This window comes from Microtus pennsylvanicus, chromosome 5 (genome assembly GCF_037038515.1).
Source record: "Microtus pennsylvanicus isolate mMicPen1 chromosome 5, mMicPen1.hap1, whole genome shotgun sequence".
NCBI lineage: Eukaryota > Metazoa > Chordata > Mammalia > Rodentia > Cricetidae > Microtus > Microtus pennsylvanicus.
The window spans coordinates 57,267,552-57,286,299 of NC_134583.1; the positions used below are offsets into that span (position 1 = coordinate 57,267,552).

The following is an 18,748-nucleotide window of genomic DNA, read 5'->3' on the forward strand; positions in this document are numbered from 1 at the left end:
ACTTGCAAACACAAGCACTCATTTAAGGAGCACAATCTACAGTGAAAATGACAGAGAAGGAAGGAAGAGAGGGAGGGAGAGAGAGAAGGAGGGAGGGAGAAGGGAAAATTAGTTGTTGTCCCAAGCAGGCTGACACACCTTCTCTTCCCAGATAGAGACACAGACAGGCTGCCAATGCTTACTGTCAACTTCCAGTAACCCGTGGGAGGCTGTCTGACAAGGGATTTCACGGGTGAGGTTGAGTAGCTGCAACCTCACCCCAGCACAGTTCACTATGCACTTTCCCCATCCCCCTCAATTCCTTAAACACAGGCTGGGAAAGAGCCCAAATAGCACCTCCTCACCTGGCATGAAGACAGCCCAGACAGTTGTGCCCCCACCCCTCAATCAGAGCATTGTCCTGAATTTGGCATCAGAGTCCCCAAGCTGGACTGCCTTGGGCTAGACTCTTCCTGCTTCAGACTCCAAGACTGCAGGATGAGAGAAAGACACCGACCTCGGAGACTCTCCCATTCTAATCTGTCCCCTTCCAGCCTGCCTGCTCCTCCTGCCTGATCTACCAAGCAGTTGCCCTTCTCATCAGACCACAACAATTGTCAAATGGCAACCAGAGCAATTCCCAGGTTGTGGGGAAGGAAAAGAACTAGAGAAGCCACAGGAAGAAACAAGGCTTCTGTTTTAAAGCAACAGCTTCCCTTCCACATAGCAAAGCCACCACGACTGCATATTTGGCCAGCAGAAAAGAGCCGAAGATGTGGGTGTCATGTGGCAAGGACTGCATTCCCAACTGACAATGCCCTTCGAAACATCCACACCAAAAACTGCCACTTGTCCCTGAGTGAACTAAGGACCCCATTCCCGTGTCTCCCCTTACCTGTGACTGTCACAAATGCTGCCTGAAAATCCGGAGAGGAAAACCAGTCAAGTTCCTGCATCTGCTTGCCAGGTGTTTGCATTTCTCCTCATCTTTTCTGCTGCCATGGCAACCAAATGCAACAGGCAAAGCTAGCCCAAGACTATCAGTGTCTGGAGACAAGGTGCTGGTTCTACCAGTCACTGATGGCCATAGATGAGACTCCCACAGCCCAGAACCACGAGGGTGAGCACGAGCTGGCCTCCTCCTGGAGCTGGAGAGCCTTCTCCCATGCTCACTCGCCCTTACCTCTGGCTGTCAGCTTTTACTAACATGTAGCTGCAGGAAGAACAGCAGACAGAATCGCCTAGCAGCGGGAGATTTCCACCTAAACCCACAATCTGCAGCAGCTTCAGGAGAGCTTTGCCCTGAAACCCGTAAAATAAAGTCTCTTCGGCAAAGGGGCCAAAGTTCAGTAAGAGACCGCCTACCTTCAGCAGGCTCAGGCCTCTCTCAGAGCTGTCTTCAGACACCGCTCACATCACCAGCCATTCCAACCGTGTTTTCTCTCCAAATACGCAAATGGAATGGGAGGACAGTTGAAACTGACTGAGCACCGGGAAAGGCATTCCAAGTAAAGGTCTTCTTGGTGAGGACCCCCAAGGGAGCCCACATGCCTTGCAGTTGGTTGCCCAGCACAACAGTGGGCTTTTGAACTTCCAAAGCAAGTGGCTCTCTCTCAAGCCTGGCCCCACCTCCACATGAAATGCTTTGCGGAGTCTGGGGATTGGTGTACACAGCTCACTGTCAGTCAGCTGCCGTCACTGCTCAGGAATGTTTCTCTCTTCCCCAAAGCTGTAGAGGCACCCGTATGGAGAAGAAAGTATGTGCCTGTGCTCGAGGCTCAGACGTGGAATCGCATTCCTGAGCCTTGGGTGTGAGTAGACCCTGATAGCTACTGTGATGAACAGCTCTAATTGTCAACTTGACACAATTTGAGAACCACCTGCAAGGAAGTGTCTAGATGAGGCGTTGGTCTACATTGGTTTAGCCTATGGGCATGTCTATTAGGGACTGTCTTAATTAAGTTAACTGATCTAAGAAGACCCAGCCCACTGTGGGCAGCACCATCCTCTAGGCAGGAGGTCCTGAAGCGTTTTAAGGGTGGAGAAATCAAGCTGAGCACAAGCAAGCAAGCGATCACGCACTAATTTATCTCTGCTCTTGACTAGATGTGCTGTGACTAGCTGTCTGTCTGATTTGACTTCCCCATGCTATCATTTCTATCACCCAAGGTAAGAGCTGACACTTTGGGTTCCACAGTTGTGGATGCGCCATGAAGCCTTCTGGCAAATTACATAGCCACCCAGGATCCTCAAGTCCTAGTGATCTATGCGTAAAGAGGCTACATAAACCCATGCGTGCGTGCGTGTGTGCATGCACTAGACAGTCTTTAAAAGCTGGACACACTTGTAATATGCTCTCTTCCCGCACCAAATTTCCGACAGGCCCTGAGCACCTTCTTCTCTCCTCCTGTTAATAAATTACTCCCCCGCCCCCCTGAGGCAGGGTTTCTCTATAGCTTTGGAACCTGTCTAGCTCTTGTAGACCAGGCTAGCCTCGAACTCAGAGAGATCTGCCTGCCTCTGCCTCCCGAGTGCTGAGATTAAAGGTCTTAATAAACTCTTAAAGTAGGTTCCGTTGTGTGTCTTGTGATTCGTTTTCATGCCCCGTAATTTCATAATGACAGAATTGTAAGCTGATATAAACCCCTTCCCCACTAAGTTGCTTTTTGTCAGGATATTTTATCACAGCAACGGAAATAAAACTAGCACAACCACAAAGGGCCAGACACGCGCTGACAATTGAAGAAAAAAATTCAGTGAGCATCAGGAAGCGGCTTCAGAAGAGTGGCACAGATAATCCGATCATGAGCAATGAGGCCCAATACCAATGCTGGGGACGGGTTCCTGAAGAAGAGGCAGCAGAGGAAGCTTGGTGTCTCTGAAGCAAGGCTAAGGTTAGGTTAGAATCTCCACGCAACAAGAGCCGCAGCCCACTCAGACAGCACAGTGAGTCCAGCTAATGACGAGGGTTTTCTCCCTGAAGAGCACTGCCTCTCCTCTAGCCCCCACCTTTGGATTTCTACTTGATGGCTTTAGCGGTTTTGTTTATGTACAACTGCAGCAGAAGAGCAGGATGGAAATAAGCAGATAAAGAAAGGCTGGAAACCCTCTCCACCGAGGTTGACATGTAAAAGGGCGTGTAAAGAAAAATGTGAGCTATGCGTCGGCCCAAAGCCCACCGTACTGAAATATACAACCCTCTGTATAGCTTCTGTCACTGAGTCTGATCTTTTTCCAGCTCTGGCCTGTTTCCACACTTGGAGAAGCTGTGTTCCCTTAGTAAACTTTTCCGTTACTATCTGCTATCTCTGTCCAGATCCTTGCTCAGGGACAAGAACATGGGAATTCCTGCAGGTAGCCTTGGCACCCAATCTCACCTCTTACCACCTTCCCACCAGGTGAGGAGTCTAGTCAGAGGGCAGCTTGTGTGCAAGCTGGATGTCTCAGCAGAAAGGGGATTTTAAGAGGCTGTGATAGCACCCCCACATCCTGTAGCATCTCTCCACCAGACATGTGGAGACTGAAAACCAAAACTCCTCTCAATCCACTCTAAGACCATCTACCCCACCACAAGACAAACACGCAAACCAAAACAGCAGAAACCGCCTAGCAGGTTGTGTTTTGATGAACTCAAAACATGAACTATCTCCAAGCTCTCAACTTACTCTATCTGAGTAAGAACATAAAGAAATACTTACTCCTCCTGAAGAATGAATTCACTGTTTTCTGGAGAAAACTGTCCAGTCATAGGATGCCTGAAGGTTGTGGTCTGCTGGTTGTGGCTAGAAAGACAGAAAGATAAGAAGTCACATGATTAAGGGGACTAGGACACCAAGAGATGATGTGCTAGAGACCCAGGTCATCAAACATTCCTCTGGGAAGGAGGAATTCGGTATACATTAGCCCAGGCTGCCCTCAAACACATACAGGTCCCCTGTCTCTGACTCCTAAGCTTCCAACTAGTTTTGTTTTTTGAAACAGGGTCTGTTTGGATGGAAGAATCATCCCAGGGCTGGAAGGCCACCCGGGAGCATTGGTATCCATTAAACCTGGGCTTTTTCTAATTCGGTTGATTTGGTCTGATTTGGATTATTAGGTCGGCAGAGAGGTTTATCTGGACGCAAAAACTTTTCAGGTCTAGCTACATATCTTTGACTGCCCTGGAATTTTTGTGTAGACTAGGCTGGCCTCAAACTTTAGACAATCCTCCTATCTGTTTTGCACATAGTGGAATTACAGGTATGTGTCACCATGCCCAGGAATACACAATATCTTAAAGATACATTTCACAAAGTTCCAAAACACTGAAACACTAAAAAGAAAAAAAAAACCTCTATAAGATGGCAAGCTGATACAAGAATGAAGGAAAATAGGCGGCACTCTCAACATCCCCAAACTGTATGTCAGGGAAAGAATCCTAAGAATTAACCACCCAGCCAGCAAATCCTATCTTCTTAAAATTCTCCTCAGTGCTACCAAATGTCTTCAGTTCACTGAAGGGAAAATAAACGTATGGGCATGTCTCTGCAACGTGACCTGCTTGGTTCCAACACCCAAGCCTTCTACCACCCTTCGGAAGTCAGGAGGGGCTGCTTCCATGCCAAGATGACAGACTTGCCCAAGTGTAGGTGTTCTGTGTGTTGACAAAGACTGCCTGGAGTTTCAAAAGATGCAGAGTCGGCTCTGAAGGCTGCTGGTTTGTTTCGCAAATAAGCAAATAAATGAATCTCCTTTCTCAAAAGGGAATGTGATGGATTGAAAAATAATTTCCCAAGCACAAAATCATAGTTGCTTTTAGATTTTTAGAAAATCTAGAAACAAACTAACGAAAAGCACCTGTGGCATCATTATATGTGTGGAAAACTCCAAGGCAGTTTGGGGTTTATTTTTTGCCTTCTATTTAAAAACATAATAATAATTTTTAAAAAAATTGTTACTGCATTTGTTTGTTTATAGGTGGCACACAAGCAGAGGTCAGAGGGCAACTTTCAGGAGTTTGTTCTCTCACTGAACTCAGGTCCCTTACCTACTAAGCCCAAGTTGGCAGAGTCTTCTCCACATAGAAAAATATGTTGTGGCTGGAGAGATGGCTCAGCGGTTAAGAGCACTGACTGCTCTTCCAGAGGGCCTAGAGGGCCTGAGTTCAATTCCCAGCAACCACATGGTGCTCACAACCATCTAGAGTGGGATCTGATGCTCTCTTCTGGCATAAAGGTATATATGCAGATAGAGCACTCATATACATAAAATTAAAAGTCTTTTTAAAAATGCTGCTTTTTTTCAGTTTTTTTTTTTGGTTTTTTTTTTTTTTTTTTTTTGGTTTTTTGAGACAGGGTTTCTCTGTGGTTTTGGAGCCTGTCCTGGAACTAGCTCTTGTAGACCAGGCTGGTCTCGAATTCAGTTTTTTTATTTGATGTTAACTTTCTTTTTGAAAAAAAAATCTTCAAGTCAACATACAAAGTAAAGGTTCCACTGTGGTTTTGTTTTTTGTTTTTTTTCTATATGTAACTCATGCAGGAGAAACACTTTCATTCCGGTGCCTTCATTTGAATTACTGAGTCTGACATATGAACATAATATTTTTCACACCTTCAAATTACATTCATTGCCTCTGTGTGAGACATTGCTGTGGATACAAGGGAGCAGGGAAACAAAAGCATCCCTACTCCCCAACCCCATGGTGCTTCTGTTTAGACCCATATACTCTGCTAATGCTGGAGATTTTATGGGGTCTCTCCCATCATAATCAGCAACTTTGAGTATAGATGCCCCCTCACCCCAATTCAAAAATATTTCCTTGAGTTGAAGCCTCCAAATTAAAATTGCTAAATCAGGGGGTATGGGCTCTTTTCAAAAGCTCTTAACACAGGCAGGGAAGAGACTTTTGCTCTCCCAGCCAATAGATCATCTCAGCTTAGTGATGTTAAGCTGTTAGCTTCACCCCCTAACTGAGCACCGAGTCTCTCTGGAGATTAGTGGATCTAAATCTGCACAGCACACAGTTTAGGAAGACAATATCTAAAAGCCCGAGACTTTCCTTACTCTGTCCTGGTGCCTGATGTAACCTTAGCACCGGGAGCTAGTGTGGCCCAAGTCCTAACAAGCCATCAGACCAGGCTGCTTGTTGACAGACCGAGCCACAGAGAACCACCCCTACCAAACCTTCACTCATCCCAGCACAGATGGCCTCTCAATTCCCAGTCCTATTCTTGGGCCAGCCCACAGAATCCTATGACCTCATCTGGCAGGCAGCAGCCTGGGCCTCCCAAAAAAGCACTTTCCAGTCGGGATGGGAACAGCCCCCTGCAACACCTGTTTCAGACAGCCTTGCATCACATTCAAGGGCTGGGCCTTATTTCACCTAGCTTTTTCACAGTCAACTCCAGGAAGCTTGAGAGTAAAAACTCTGGGTTGGTCCCATTTGCAATCTGGTGGGGAAACAACTGGTCGGTAGAGAGTAATCAAGCAACAACACCACTGACCTCTAGAGCCTCGGAAGCACTTTAGAGTCCACAAACATTTACTCACACATCCAGCCATCAGCACACCAGCTCCACACTTTGTTAGAGAGAAAACTGGGCTAAGAAGATGAGGGTGTGCACAGGACAACCTCAGGGAAGTGTTAAGACAGGGGCTGAATCTAGGTTCTGTTTGTAAATCCCAGGCCTTCTGCATGATGTACTGTCCCCTTCCCTTAAGAAGCAGAGACTGATGTTTTCTTGACTATGGTCAGAAAGCCCTGTGGGCAGGGCATCAGAAACACAGTGCCATATTCACCTACCCTTTCATCCCCCTTGTGCCCAGGGCCAAAGTTCTAAATGATACTTGTAGGGCAAGCAGTATACCCCAAGGAGCCTCTGGTCCTATCATCAGGTCAGGTGATGGACCCTCTGGTAGACAGGAGCACAGGGCCAATCTTCTATGTGCCTGGAACAAATCCAGCAGCCAGTGGCCACCTTTTCTACACACAATATCAACCCTGAGGGCAGTCAGTCTGTCTCCTACCCCCAACTCATGTCATATAAATAAACCCAGAGAGTCCCAGGCTCATGAATCCTGAGCTACAAGGTGTTGGTACTTAATTCAGAAGTACAAGCACTCTAACATTGGAAGGACGATGAGTTAAACTGATGAAAAATAGCTGTTGCTTGGTCACACCTAGAGCAATTCCTCACACTCCCTTCCCCACTATGCCTGCTCCCCTTGATGCCAACACCATCAGCCTCGGCCCTCCCAGTTTCTGCTCATTCTCCTTGTCCAACACTCTCAGGTACCCAAGGAGGTTAGAAGCACAAATCATGTTATTTCCGTGATAGAAATGAAAGAAATAAGGTTCCAGATTATGAACTATTATCAGAAAGAGAAAGAGAGAGGACATAACCGACATAACCATTGGAAGAGGAGACGGACCTACGTGGATGAATGAATCCTGAATTCTGGGATCCTGAAACTTCATCGCTTTTGATTGAATGTACCCAGCTTGCTCTTGGCAGAGCTTCCAGCTCAGCACTCTTAGAACAAAAAGAGTAAGGTTCCTAGGCTACACCATTCAACCTAATACCAGTAGGCAAGTTACCTGTTGTTAGTAGGCCATTAGGGAGAAAGGCGAGCCCCACAAGAGGTAGACAACCTGTCTACTGATACAGTCATCTACTGTGCTCTCTACAGAGCTCCAGACCCACCACTGCCCAACAAAGGCTGCCTGTTACATAAGCTTGAGACTCCAAGTCTAGTCGTGCATGCTTCATTCCTTGTCCCTTTTTTGACCTTAAAATGCCATTAAGTTTCCTGATCCTAAAACCCACAGTCGCATGTCCCATTACCCTGACTCAAGAAGCATTTGCAAACCTGTATCGACACATCCCCGAAATACCTGTCCTGAAACCTGACTTCCCACCTCTGCTCCTCAGCATGGCAGACATGGCCCGGCTGGGAGCCAGGCGACTGGATTCAAGGGAATAGAAACTCTCCTCGCGCAGGAGTTTCTGTTTCTCTTCAGGCTACTGAGAAAGCAATCTGCCAAATGATTTAAACACGATCTAGTCTTCTTTTTTCAAATCCCACTCTTCCCCCTAGAAGCAACTTCTGGGAAAGGCCTGGCAGCCAGGGCGACCTGGAGAGTCCCAGGAAACATGGAGGGAAGGCAGCAAGGGAGAGTAAGCGCCCAAATAAATAAACACACCTTCACAAAAGCCCTGGACTGGGAAGGAAAGCCCACAGAGGGCTGGCAGCAAACACAAGAGCCTTGATAACAGAACACAGAGGACCGTGGAGAACAGAGAACTGAGCTCAATAGAGCTCACCTGCACCACACATGGGGCTGGTCAGAATGTGAGGGCCTCACCGTTTTCTGCCAAGTTTTGGGAAGGGGAATTTTTCATTCATAAAGAATGAGCATAGACTGGTATGGTGGTGCACGCCTTTAATCCTAGCACTCAGGAGGCAGAGGCTGGAGGATCCCTAAATTGGAGGCCAGCCTGGTCTGCAGAGCAAGTTCTAAGGCAGCCAGGGCTACACAGAGAAACCCTGACTTAGAAAACCAAAATCAAACCAAAAAAAAACTTCGATTAGTTAAACATAAAAGTTCCAATTACTTATCTAGCAAGTTGATTTTTTTATTGACTTTTTTTTAATGCAGGGAGCTCTGGAAAGCTGTGAACGACTCTTGACAGGAGGCCAGAGCACACTGTTGAGTGCGGCTCTCTGATGGCTGTGGCATTGGTATGTGGAGTGTGGCAGATGTGCTGTCGGCACTAGCTCTTATCAGGTTCTAGCTATAAAAAGAAGAAACAGCTTAAAATGTAAGGAAAGTATCCAGTCAAAGCCAGCAGAGCCTCATCAACATACAGAGCAAAGCCTGTCAGTCCCCTGTCCCCAGCCTCCCAACCCGACACTGGAGAACAGTCACCCGCAGGCTAAGGCCGCCTTCAACATCGCCTCCAGGCTTTTTACGGCACATTTTCTCTTTGGCCTCAGTGTCTCAACAGAACTGTGGGTCACCTAGTAGTACCCCAGAAAATGCTCAAAAATGAAAACGGAAACTCCACAAACGAGAAGAAATTGCCTTAGCTATGTCAGCTCTCATCTGGGCTCCTCAGCAGAGAGGGTATAATCGGGAGCAGAAACTATCTTCAGGGCTAGGCATCAGCTCAGTTGGCAGAGTGCACAAGGCTGTGGGTTTAACCCCCAGCACCATAAGCGGGCTGAGGTGGCTCACACCACCATCCATCCCAGCACTGAGGAGGTGGGGACAATGTTAGCAGTTCAAAGTCATCCTCCCTCACCTGGAGTTAGCCTGGGCTAGATGAGATGGTATCAAAAAGACAGTATCTTCGAATTGCGAACATTTCCTAAGCTCCTTTTGGTTTGTTTTACTTGGCACTTTTACTAATTTGTTCACTTAACAGGAAGTGTCACCGTAATGTGGCACTTCTAAGGAGGCTGACGATCTTATGAGAGTGGTCTTTCAAGCTTGCAGTCTTGAATCCGTCAACATTGACAACAGTTCTCTCCACACAGCCACTTCCCTGCCAGCCCTTCTTCCTGTGGCCTGAGAATAGGCCTGGATGAGCCAGCAAGCCTATGGTCCTATCCTGTCCCCAAGAGAAAACTATCCACGCAGTACTAAGGTATCTCTTTCAACATGTGCCCTGAGCAATCGTCAGCCCAGAGCTTTGGAGCTGGGCTGGATTCCAACCAAAGCAAGCCTCTTCACCTCTCTAAGCCTTGGCTCCATCATTACAAATGGGATTTTAAAATGTTCCTAGGGGTTAAAACAAAGGGGCATACACACTTAAACATACAGAAGGCATTCAATGTTTCTTGAACCCAACTGAGCCTTGACTATAGCAACAACAGACATCTAAGTTTTAACTAAAGAACAATAAGCTGTCTTTGTCCCAAACCAAACTTTTCTGGTAACAATGTCCTCAATTGGAGTCATTCTCTGTTCCTTCTATGGCCTAACTTTGGCTTGGGATATGCATGTGAGTTCTACTGGCTTTTTCTCTAAGATGCTCTATATTCATTCACCCTTGCTTTCCACCACCTCCACTACTTGCCTCTGGCCACACCCCACCCACCCGCACCAGCACTAGGGACCAAACCTAGGGCCTCGGGAATGTGAGGCAAGTGCCCTCGTGACAAAAGTCTGTCTCCAGCCTTCATTTCACCTTTTAGTTGGAGACAGTCTCTCACTAAATCAGACTCACTCTGTGGCCCGGGCAGATCTTGCAGTTGTGATCCTCCTGCCTCAGCTTCCCAAGTAGCTGGAATTATAGCCTTGCAACTACCAGGCTTAGCTTTTGTCTCCCGATTAGCCTCTGCAACAGTTAAGCACATCCTTTCTCAGCTTCTGTGACTTCACTGGAAGTGAGATCATGGCAGGCTCCTCCATGAAGCACTGGAAGCACCACACCATCCAGAGTGAAAATTAGTTGCTTTGCCTTGGCTTGGAAAATGCTAGAAGATGGGTTAGCAATGGTTTTAGATCAGCTGGCACAGTGCTTGCCCAGCACACACAAAGCCCTGGGTTCCATTTCTGGTGCCACACAAGCAGGCACTGCAGCACACACTAGATGGAGCAGGAGGCCTAGAAGCTCAAGGTCACCCTCAACTACAAAGTGAGTTCCAGGCTACCCTGGGCTACACGAGAATCTGTCTCAGAACAAACAAAACCTCAAGATGACATGACTCCTAGCTGGCGACAGTCTCGTCATATACTATTCTGTCCCTGACTACCTCACTTCCTGAACACCAGGCCTTTCCCACTTGGCACCCTCTGTCCTCACAGTCTGCACGTTCCTTGCCTGTATCCATACAGCTGGCACCTTGTCCTTTAGATCTGGGCAGGGCTGTCACCACCTCAGCCCATCCCACTGTCACTTCATACCACATCGGCCTATTTTAGTTATTAACAGCTGAGATGTTTCGCACTTAGGCGCACATGCGATTACTGTGGGTCCCTCTGACAAGCACGCAGATCTGACCTGTCTCTACTACATCAGTTTGTAGAGGTGTCTGGCACCCGGGAGATGCTCAGAAGCATCTCTGGACTCAATGAATAGGAAAAAACTAATGGGATTCTGACCTTCAAGTGAGCCCTCTAGTGAACTGCCTACACCTGCAGAAAGCAGAACTCAGGCAACGGAGACAAGAACCTAATGGTCGGGGGCTGGAGAGATAGCTCAGCGGTTAAGAGCATTGCCTGCTCTTCCAAAGGTCCTGAGTTCAATTCCCAGCAACCACATGGTGGCTCACAACCATCTGTAATGAGGTCTGGTGCCCTCTCCTGGCCTGCAGGGATACACACAGACAGAATATTGTATATATACACAATAAATAAATAAATATTTAAAAAAATATAAAAGAACCTAATGGTCATTGGCCATCAAGATGCAGCAACTGGCCGCGCAAGAGACATTAGCACGCCAGAAGCCTCTGCAGGCCCACAAGGGAAGGTTAATACCCTCAATGCAGAAAGTGAGGATCAAGTGCCTGAGAGGAAACTGCTGAGTGATTAAGAAGACACAGGGTGGGGTAGGAGTATAAACACGCTCTCCTATGTCTCACTTGTATGAACTAGAAGAGTGTGAGGCTAAGCTAACAGTTCAGGGAAAGATATGAAGGCTCTTTCGTTATTCTTAGTTCCCCCAACTAATACTTTTCCTCCAGTCTTCTCTAGGTGCCAGTCCTCAGTTCTTCGAAGGCTGGCTCCTGTATTTCTCGTGTTTTTCCTAGAGCATGGGAACAGAGCAAGAGCCACCTTTGGCAGGAGGTTGTGCAGAGTCTATCAACCCATCACAAAGTCCAGACAGGTGACCCGGGCGGGGCTCCCAGGCCCAGAAGAAGGAACCTACGCCAGTGCCAGAAGCACCCATTATCCCTGGGGAGCCAGAAATACAGCAGCGCCAGGCTACCAGCATCCACACTACCCACATCTGGCTTACTTCACCCATCCCAAACTAGGGGTTCAGATACTGCCCCTTCTGTGCCTAAGGCACAAGAAAGAGTGGCATCTGAGAGGGTCACAGCATGACTGTCCACCTCGGAAAGAGGTATCTCTGTCCTTCTGGTCCCCTGGATAGAGCAGACTGATGATTTCCAGCACAATCTAGAAAGCTCTGTCACACAGGTTATATATGGGTTTCACAGATCCACTGGGTGGCCACTCCATTTGTAAAACTCTCTCCCAAGCAAGTAACCTGGCCGAAGGAAGAAACCTACCTGCATCTCAGATCCTACAAGGGGTCCCATAGCTAGAATCCCACCTGCCAAATAGGGAGCTTTATTTTGGCTTCCCGTGATTATGAATGAAAAGATGAAAGTCAAACTCCTACTAGAATGAGGAAGTCAAACGCCGACAGCCCTGCCCACTTTGTGAAGGAAGTTTTCAGAGAAACAAGGTAATAGAATGTCAGCCTTGTTAGCAGTGACTCCTCAACCTCTCAGGGCTCTGGTTTCCTCATCCTGGGTTCTCCATCGCAGAGGCCACCCAGGCAGATCAGATTGGAGTTCAAGCCTTAGCTCTGTCCAGTGCATAACAGCGAATGAGTGGGTGAGTGCTAGGCTTATCTGTAAAGGGAGGAGATAATCCAGCTCAGCACAGTTAGGAAACACTTCCGCATTTGGGGCCTGCTAGGCTTTTCCTTGGCTGGCTCTAGAATGCTCTGCATTACAACTCCAGCAGGACAAGCTTGCAAAGACAGAGACTCAAGCACGGGCTTTCCTCCTCTTGGGTCAAGGCACACAAAACCCCAGATCACTGTTAACATCTATTTAAAGAACTCGCCTGCCAGGCAGTGGTTTCAGATCAGCAGGCACAGCCCCTCAACCACACCCTTGTCCCTCAGAGGGTCTGTCACCATGGTGCTGAAAGAACAGACCAAGAAAATCCACCTCCCCTACAGACTGAGCTCAGCCAGGGACACAGAGCCTACAGGAGGACTGAAATCATAGGGAGGCATTCTCAACCTCAGAGCGCCCATTCATACTTCCATTCAGTGCCTCCTGAATCCGGTGCCTCGGCAGCCACTTGAGAAAACAGGGCCAGGTGTTACCAGCACCTCCCATCCCAGGCAGTGAGGATGTTTTAGGTGACAGGATCTTCTCAAACTCCTACCATCCAGCCAACCCCAGTCGAACTGGAAGTTCGATGACACTACAGGTAACTTAAAACACAAAGAACCTTCCCCTCCTCATCTCCAACAGGACACCTTTCCGTCCATAGGAACGTGAGGGAGGTAAGAGTTCAGGACACTTTTGTCCTCCTTTTTCCTAATAAAATGGCGCTCTTGCTGAGCCATCTGAAACTTCGGGAACCAAAATCTACCACACACCGAATCCTTACAGATCCATCCGGGACTCACCCGCTCGCTCACTTCCTGCAGACAGGCCCACACTTGCCCTGAGTCCCATGGTCAGAACCGTGTCTTTCCTGGTGGTAGTCTGATGAAATCTGCACTCAGCTCAGGGCAGGCGAGAGGAAGGCTTGTTCTCTCTTTCTCCACAACTGCTCCCAGTGTTACAATCCAGCAAGCCACCCTGTTCCTGTTCCTGCTCATTCATTCTCCCTCCTCTCCACACCCCAAGCACAATCAGGCACCAGGCAGGCACACACCTCCAGCTCTGAGTCACCACCTCCTGTGGCCAAAGGGAATGTGGATGACTGGCTGTACACATCCAGGCGAGCTCTAAGGGACCCAGTGCGTTGTTCTTGGAGCCTGGGAGGTTGGCTCCCTCTAGCATCAGGACAGAGCCTAACACCCAGCCCTGATGTCAGAAAGAACCATCCGGTTATTTTCTTCCATCCTGCGCTGGGTTAAAATCAGCCCTAAGACCAAGCCTCGTCTTGGTGGAGAAGCACTACCATACCCATCTACCTGCCTGGTAAAACTCGAGGATTCTTCCAGAACTGCCTGGGAATGGCTAGGGCTCTTTGAGGACAATATAACCAGGAAGCTTTCACTCCCAAAAGAGGCAGGAGAGAGAAAGGGAAACTAAGATACTGAGGTCACAGAACAGCAGTGGCTCTTTCGCTGTAACCTACACAGGTCTACAGATCACAAGGTGGGTGACAGCCCTATGGGGTCGAAGGGGACAGGGAATTGCACGCTGTTACACAGCTGCATTCTAGAGTTGTTGCCACAGTGCTGGCATAGGTAGGAGCTCAAGAAACATATACTGAGGACACAATAAAGGAGATTTTGTTCTCAGTCTATTTAGGATGGCAGTTGGGCAGGTTTTCTAAACTTTGCTACTGCTTTCAGCACTTTGATGGTAAAACCTGAGGTATTGTCTTTAAAAAAATGGGGGGGGGGGCGGTTAAAAGCCTTCAAGATTATAAGACAAGGGCTGGAGAGATGGCTCAGCACTGGTTGCTCTTCCAAAGACCCGGGTTCAATTCCTAGTACCCACATGGCAGGCAGCTCACAACTGTCTGTAACTCCAGTTCCAGAGAATTTAACACCCTTAAACAGATATACATGTAGGCAAAACACCAAGGCACATAAAATATAAATAAATAAATAAATAAAAAGATTATAAGACAATGTGAGTCTGCCACAGCAAAATGAAAGAGTAAGTGACCAGATGAAGGCGCATCAGGTCCAAAGGAAACTCCAGACATCCAGAGCCGGGTTCCGCCTGGGCTACAGAAGCATTTCTGGAGGTCAGATAAGAGCCAGCACTCTCAGGAACTTGTGAAGCCGGTTCCCCTCTACCAAACAGGAGTCATTTCCCTTCCTACTGACAGAAGGGGCAAAGGGCTACCTATGGTGCCTATTAGCATACCAAAGCGCGTGCTGGCCTCCAGGCTCCCTCGGGGTCACCAGAACCTGGCTCTTCACCTCTCCCAGTTATCTGGCTTCCCTCCCACCAGCTACTCATTCTCCTTACAACCCTGCTATTCTGGCGATGCCTGAGTGTAGACACGTGCTTCTCTGTTTTCTCGATTCTCTTTCTCTTGCGGTTTTCCTCTCTCTCACAAAGGCCTTGGGCCATGTCCAGTCTACTTCTTTCTCTTCTAGACGCCTCTGTTTTCTCTCTCTCATATCTACAATATAAACCTTCCCCTTAACCATACCATGGAGTGGTCATGTCATCAGTTTATACAAGGAGCTACTACTGGCTGCTGGTGGAGGAAGAACGTTCTTTTTTGAGGGTGCTCTGGGGATGGCTCCAAACCCATTCACCTACAGGCCGCAGTAACTGGACTAAGTGGGTTATCCAAACAAACAGCAACAACAAAGACATAAATTGGGAGGGTACACAATGGAGGGAATAAAGGGGAGTTGGAAGACAGAAATAGGAAGTAGATATGATCATATTTCATTGTATACATGTATGAAATTCTCAAAAATAAAGAAAATGTGTGTGTGTGAGAGAGAGAGAGAGAGAGAGAGACAGACAGAGAGAGAGAGAGACAGAGACAGAGACAGAGACAGAGAGACAGACAGACCAGGAGCCATTCTCACAATTGTCTTCCCTAACAAAATAGTTTTAACTACAAAAGAGAATATAATAATCACAAATCCATTGTTATAAAGACTGAATTAGTTGGGTGATGATGGCACACACCTTTAATCCCAGCATTCAGGAGGCAGAGGCCAGCCTGGTCTACATAGTGAGTTCCAGGACAGACAGGGCTACACAGAGAAACCTTGTCTTGAAAAACCAAAACCAAACAAAAAACCTGAATTAGGCTTACAAGCACAAACACCACATAGTTAATACTTATTTGGTCCTACTGTGTGCTTAGCACTGTGTACTTTGGGGGATAGAGAATGATTTACTGCCTCACCTGCCTCATGATATAAGCACTCAATCCAACAGGACAGGCAGCTGTGGTCATTTGCGCTGTGCACCCAGGTTAGGGCAGGTGTCCAATGTAAACACAAGCGTGACTTCATCTAGAAATCCTGTTGTAAGAACAACGCCCTTGTATGTAGTACTATGTCCATTTCACAAACAAAGAAATCAGAGCAGAAAGCAGCCCAGAGCCTTTCTTCAACCTCATGACCAAAACTCAAGTTCTAATTAGCACAAAGTGGGGGCTTAGTCTTTTTCCTGCTCACTCTTCAGGCAAAGGCCACCTCTGGCCCCAGTGGGCCAGATGCCAAGGAGCCAGTGAAGGAACAGGAAGTGCCCTGGGCATAGTCATCAGGTACCAGACTTAACCCTCTATCACCAGTAACACCCTGAAAGAGATCAGTGACAGGTATGTGAGAACCAGAAAGGCCACAAAGACTGTTCCCCACTCTGCCCAATGGCCCTACCTCCAAAATCCCTGGCCATGCTGTCCTTGCTGCCAGATCAGTTGTGCTGGAGCCCAGGTTTCTTCGATTATCTCCCCTCTCCCACCTTGCTTTTGTATCTGACCACTCCACATCCTGTGAGATTAACTGTCCGCCAGCTCCAATCACTTTGTCGCTCCCACCCCTGAGTGTGTCTCCCACTGCCATCTTCCCTGCTACATTCTGTGTAACCTTCAAGGTCTCTTTTCTTCTAAGTGGCCCTGCCTGGTCACCTCCAGCCCCTCTGACTTCTGAAGGCTTAAACTACACTGGTATTCTTCCCAATTCTTATTTGCGTTTCAAAATTTTTCAAGAGCTACATATTCCAGAAGGATTATGAACCATGAATCCAAATGCAGTAGCAGTGTTAAACTCAGGTGGTGGACACTTGTGCCTGTTTGACCCTGTGTCATTATTGTTATTTGTGTTTATGGATTACTTAGTCATTTAAAATTTTAGTTGGCCAGTGAGACAGCTCAGTAGGTCAAGGCTTTCACCACTGAGACTGGCTACCTGAGTTCAATCCCTAGGACCTGCACAGTGGAAGAAGAGAACCGATACAAGCTATCCTCTGACACACACACACACACACACACACACACACACACACACACACACGAGGTGGTTAGAAATAATTCTAAAAATTTTAAGGGTCAACAAGATGACTTACTGGGTAAAGGCACTTGCTGCCAAGCCTGATAACCTGAGTTTAATTGCCTAGAGCAGAGCCCACATGGTGGAAAGAACCAAGTCCCTTGTTTTGTCTTCTGAGCTCCACATTTGTTGTGGTAGTACATGCACTCCTCCATACACACACACACACACGCAAACACACACACACACACACACACACACACACACACACACACACACAGTAGATACTGTGCATGTTCTCCAAGTTGCTTTGTGCTTTACACAGCACGAACTCCTCCATGTCCACAACAAAGATGGCCATTGCACTCACCTTCACATATAGCTCCCAGGGCCCTCAGCATTCCTTATACAGAGACAATCCTGGGCCCATCCCACATGTCAACCTACCCGCCACATAGCAGGCATTGCAAACCGACGACTGTGAACTAGTATGTCCCCAAGACAAGGTTTACTTGAATTCCAATGAGGCTAAAAATCCAGTTGAATTTTAAAAGCCAAAAATGTCACACATTCATTTTAAAAAGAATCCAGTCCACCTTGAAAAAGCAAACACTTTTGCAAGACTGGGAAGCAGACCCACCTTTCGGCTCACTGTGGTCACTGTGGCCATCACCACACCCTCTGTTCCAGGCTTGACCTGGGAGCCCATCTGTCATTGCATGCACACTCAGTTTTCTCACACTCACTTCTTTATATCGGAAGCTCTGCCAGAATGTGGAAAACAAAGGGCTAAGCCACGGTAGGAGTGTTTAAGAAGCAAACTGGAGCTCACAGACGCACAAGCTCAACTGCTCAGGGAGCCCCACCCTCTGACCTTGCAACACACGCTGCTACCTACAAAACTCACAATGGAGTCTTTGAAAATAATCTAATCATGTTTTAAATAAGTTTACAATTCTGTGTTGGGCCAACTTCATAGCTGTGCTTGGCCTTGGACCTCGGGCTGGATGCACCTGCTGGAGTGGGGATTCTACCTTGTACCAACACTGGCAACTAGAGAGGACCTTCCGTTAGCATGACATGTTTAGAAGAATCTGACGTGAGAGAACAAAAGGCGAATGGCAAAAATTGGCTACAAAGTTTTCTTCTTACTGAATGAATATGTACCGTATACACATTCATCGTATCTTGGAAGAAACTCCCAGTGGCTGATGGGATCTTGCCCTTACAGCTTCCTGCCTGGACTACAGCACAGCTAAATCCAGACCACTGGGCTCTTCCCTGCCAAAGAACACCCAGCAAATGCCACCAGCATCATCCCAGAAGAACCCAAGAACAGGTAGTAGTGAATGCTGCTCTGATGATGGACACCAAAAGTGATCCCAGACAGCAGGCAGGGGCTCTGGGCACAGAAAAGCATCTCTGGAGAGGAACACACACTTCCCCTAACACTGAACATGGCATTTAGACTATAATTCAGAATGTAGCCTTTAACAGCTTGGTCCAGAAACTGCTCCAGAGAGCCACAGGGAAAAGTTGCCGCTGTCAGATCGTGTAGTCGGGAGAAATCTTTCTAGGTGACAAGACCTGAAAGATGCTGCCTCACCTGTCCCCAACAATGACTGTGAGCTCAGTCAGCATCCTCACCTCACTTCATCCTCCCACTTACTCAATACATAGATACATATCTGAGAAACACCTCGTCCCCAAGTCCGTAGTGCCCACACCTGCACGCAAGTAATGGAGAGGAGGGAGTAAGGGCGGCTCACACCCTACCCCTGTCAAAGGCAAACGGCATGAAAGCCTTTTAGATTTTCACAAATGATAACTGTCTTTTAGGGGCTGGAGAGATGGCTCAGAGGTTAAAAACACTGGCTGCCCTT

At 47.6% G+C, this 18,748-nt stretch overlaps 1 protein-coding gene across 9 annotated transcripts in view; it reads right to left on the reverse strand.

Moving 5' to 3' along the window:
• Plekha7 (pleckstrin homology domain containing A7) overlaps positions 1-18,748 on the reverse strand; it is a 188,172-nt gene that overhangs the window by 62,233 nt on the left and 107,191 nt on the right. For 8 of the 9 annotated variants that reach the window (XM_075971982.1, XM_075971980.1, XM_075971978.1 and 5 more), the window contains one exon: positions 3,678-3,761. In XM_075971982.1, the coding sequence (XP_075828097.1) occupies positions 3,678-3,761 (84 nt within the window). Of the gene's footprint in view, positions 1-3,677; positions 3,762-13,346; positions 13,481-18,748 lie in introns of those variants that run through there. The other variant, XM_075971981.1, reaches the window with a different exon arrangement.